Source organism: Gopherus evgoodei, chromosome 3 (assembly GCF_007399415.2).
Source record: "Gopherus evgoodei ecotype Sinaloan lineage chromosome 3, rGopEvg1_v1.p, whole genome shotgun sequence".
NCBI lineage: Eukaryota > Metazoa > Chordata > Testudines > Testudinidae > Gopherus > Gopherus evgoodei.
Window position 1 is genome coordinate 150,472,140 of NC_044324.1, and position 2,366 is coordinate 150,474,505.

Below are 2,366 nucleotides of genomic sequence, written 5' to 3' on the forward strand. Positions count from 1 at the left end.
AATGAATCCACATTTTACTGATCTCAACATTTTACTTCAAACATTCTATTTTCCCTTTTATACCTAACTACACAAATAGCACCCCAGGTGATTGCCTGGGTCATCTGGCCCTACTTTTAGGTGCCTAAATATGGACTTTGCCTCATTTCACACATCCATTTTTTCAAGATCTTAGTCATTGTGCCTGCAGGCACTGCCTGCTACCACCCAAAGTACAATTCTGGTTCAATAGTTCCAACAACAAAAACACTTAATTGGCTGGAACCATCTATATATAACAATTTAAATGGAAAATGCAAAGATTTTCTTGAGATGGAAAATTATTAATGCAATCCTGCACTGATTTGCATCCACTTCACTGCAGCTGCATCTCTGTTGTGACAGTGGAACCTATCTGCTGACAGAGTCTGCTTTTAGGAGAGAGAGTGTGTCATAGCTGTCAGTCTGTTAACAACTAACATCCTTTCTGGAATTATGGGAAGGCTTTATTGCCTTTGGCCAGAGTAATGCTGAGATGTTAAGACAGTGTGATGCATTTGTAGTCCTTGTTTGGACTAATTTGGGGAATTACGGCTTCTGTTGATCATTATACAATATAGCATGACGTTCCAAATATAAATATTTTCCAGGCAAGTCAATCTTTATATATTAAAATTGAAACTGAATTTTGAAGCATGAGGCCTGCAGGGAGCCTGTGAAAACTATGCAGAAAAATCTGATGCCTGTGGACTCAGGCTTTTGAAAATCTTTTATGGCTGTATTGTGCAATAGGAGTGACCTATGACTAGTATCCAGGGCTGCCCTAAATAGAATGAATGACAGTAGTCCAATCTGAATATGAAGGAGCAATAATTAAAATTAGTAATAATAAAAATTTGGAAAGCAGATGAATAGAAAAATGTCTGTGAAGCAGGTCACCGACAGTCACTGCACAGCAATGAAGAAGAGGATATACAAATAAAAGGCAGGAGAAAGGAGTAGATCATCATAAATGTAATAGAATCTTTCTGAGATTTGCATCCCAACAAACACACCTGAGTCTTCCACGTTCAGAAGCTGAAAACATCTCCCATCTTTTAGTTTGATACAAAGGCAGGACAGCAGAGTCCCTGATAAGATACCAGAAGCCTGGCACTTTAGTGAGGAATTTTCTTCTGGAACAATTTCTCCTGAAGCTTCAGAAGCTGAGCAAGCATTAGTGACCACAGGCAGAACCATGTTTCCTGTAATTATTATTGCTTTGATCATTTTAGGAATTGAGTTCATTGCAGGGATTTTAGCAAATGGATTGATAATTATTGTGAATTTCAGTGAATGGATCAGAAACAGAAAACTGACCTGTTGTGACGTGATTCTGACTAGCCTGGGCATCTCCAGATTTTTCCTACAGTGCACAATAATCATTAACAATATCTTATTTCAAATACCTCAAGGCATTGATGAATGGTGTGCTATGTTGAGACCATTGACTGTTGTCTGGATATTTCTAAATACTCTCAGTCTATGGTTTGCCACCTGGCTCAGTGTCTTCTATTGTGTGAAGATCGCCAGCTTCCGCCAACCTCTATTCCTCTGGCTGAAGCAGAGAATATCAGGGCTAGTGCCACAGCTACTCATGGGATCCTTTCTGGTCTCCTTGGTCACCTGTCTCACTTCAATCAATGCCATAGAAAGAAAGTACATAGACCATTCAATGAATAATCTATCAGGAAACATCACCAGGGAAGGTCAATATAAGCTTGATTTATCTTCTAGCGTCTTTATTTTGTCCATGTTTGGATATTCTTCTCCCTTCATTATATTTATTATTTCCTCTGTACTGTTAATCACTTCCCTGTGGAGACACAGCAAGAGGATGGAAAAAACCACAAGCAGCTCCAGGGACACCATTACCGAGGCTCATGTCAGAGCAATTAAAGGACTGATCTCTTTCATTTTCTTCTACATTTCTTATTTTGTGGCACTACTAACAATTTCTGTTACAATTATCTACCATCAGGTCCTACTATTTATGGACAGTGATAATGAGTGCTTATCCTTCTGGGCACTCTATTATCCTAATTTTGGGTAATGTCAAACTGAAGAGGGTAGCAGTGAGGGTTTTGCACTATGCTGGTTGCAGGCTGAGAGATGCTGTTTCATAAAACTGCTCATGATGAAACTCCACAGAGACATCCTTTCTCCTCTCTATTCATCTATCAAATATTTTTCCCTACTTCAGCATGCACTAAGATTCCAAGATTTTCATGTAGAGCTTTGCTTCTTGTGGATAGTGGTAAAGGACCATGTTAAACTTAGGGTGGTGTGATTCTTTTTTCTTAAATGTTTGTGAATGAATAACTCCTGGAGGTCAAGGACAAACTCCT

The 2,366-nt window shown here is 38.9% G+C and overlaps 1 protein-coding gene across 1 annotated transcript; it reads left to right on the plus strand.

The window, feature by feature from the left end:
- Nucleotides 1–1,216: 1,216 nt before the first annotated feature.
- On the plus strand, nt 1,217–2,144 carry LOC115649409 (taste receptor type 2 member 1-like). Its single transcript, XM_030558351.1, has 2 exons — nt 1,217–1,446; nt 2,000–2,144. Exons 1-2 carry the CDS (start codon nt 1,217–1,219, stop codon nt 2,142–2,144), a joined length of 375 nt encoding a protein of 124 aa, XP_030414211.1.
- Nucleotides 2,145–2,366: the final 222 nt, after the last annotated feature.

Excerpts from the sequence above, each read along its gene's own strand:
- LOC115649409 (XM_030558351.1), top strand. The coding sequence starts at position 1,217 with ATGTTTCCTGTAATTATTATTGCTTTGATCATTTTAGGAATTGAGTTC. Across the intron at positions 1,447-1,999 it reads CCTCAAGGCATTGATGAATG|GTCCTACTATTTATGGACAG; the intron begins GTGTGCTATGTT and ends ATCTACCATCAG.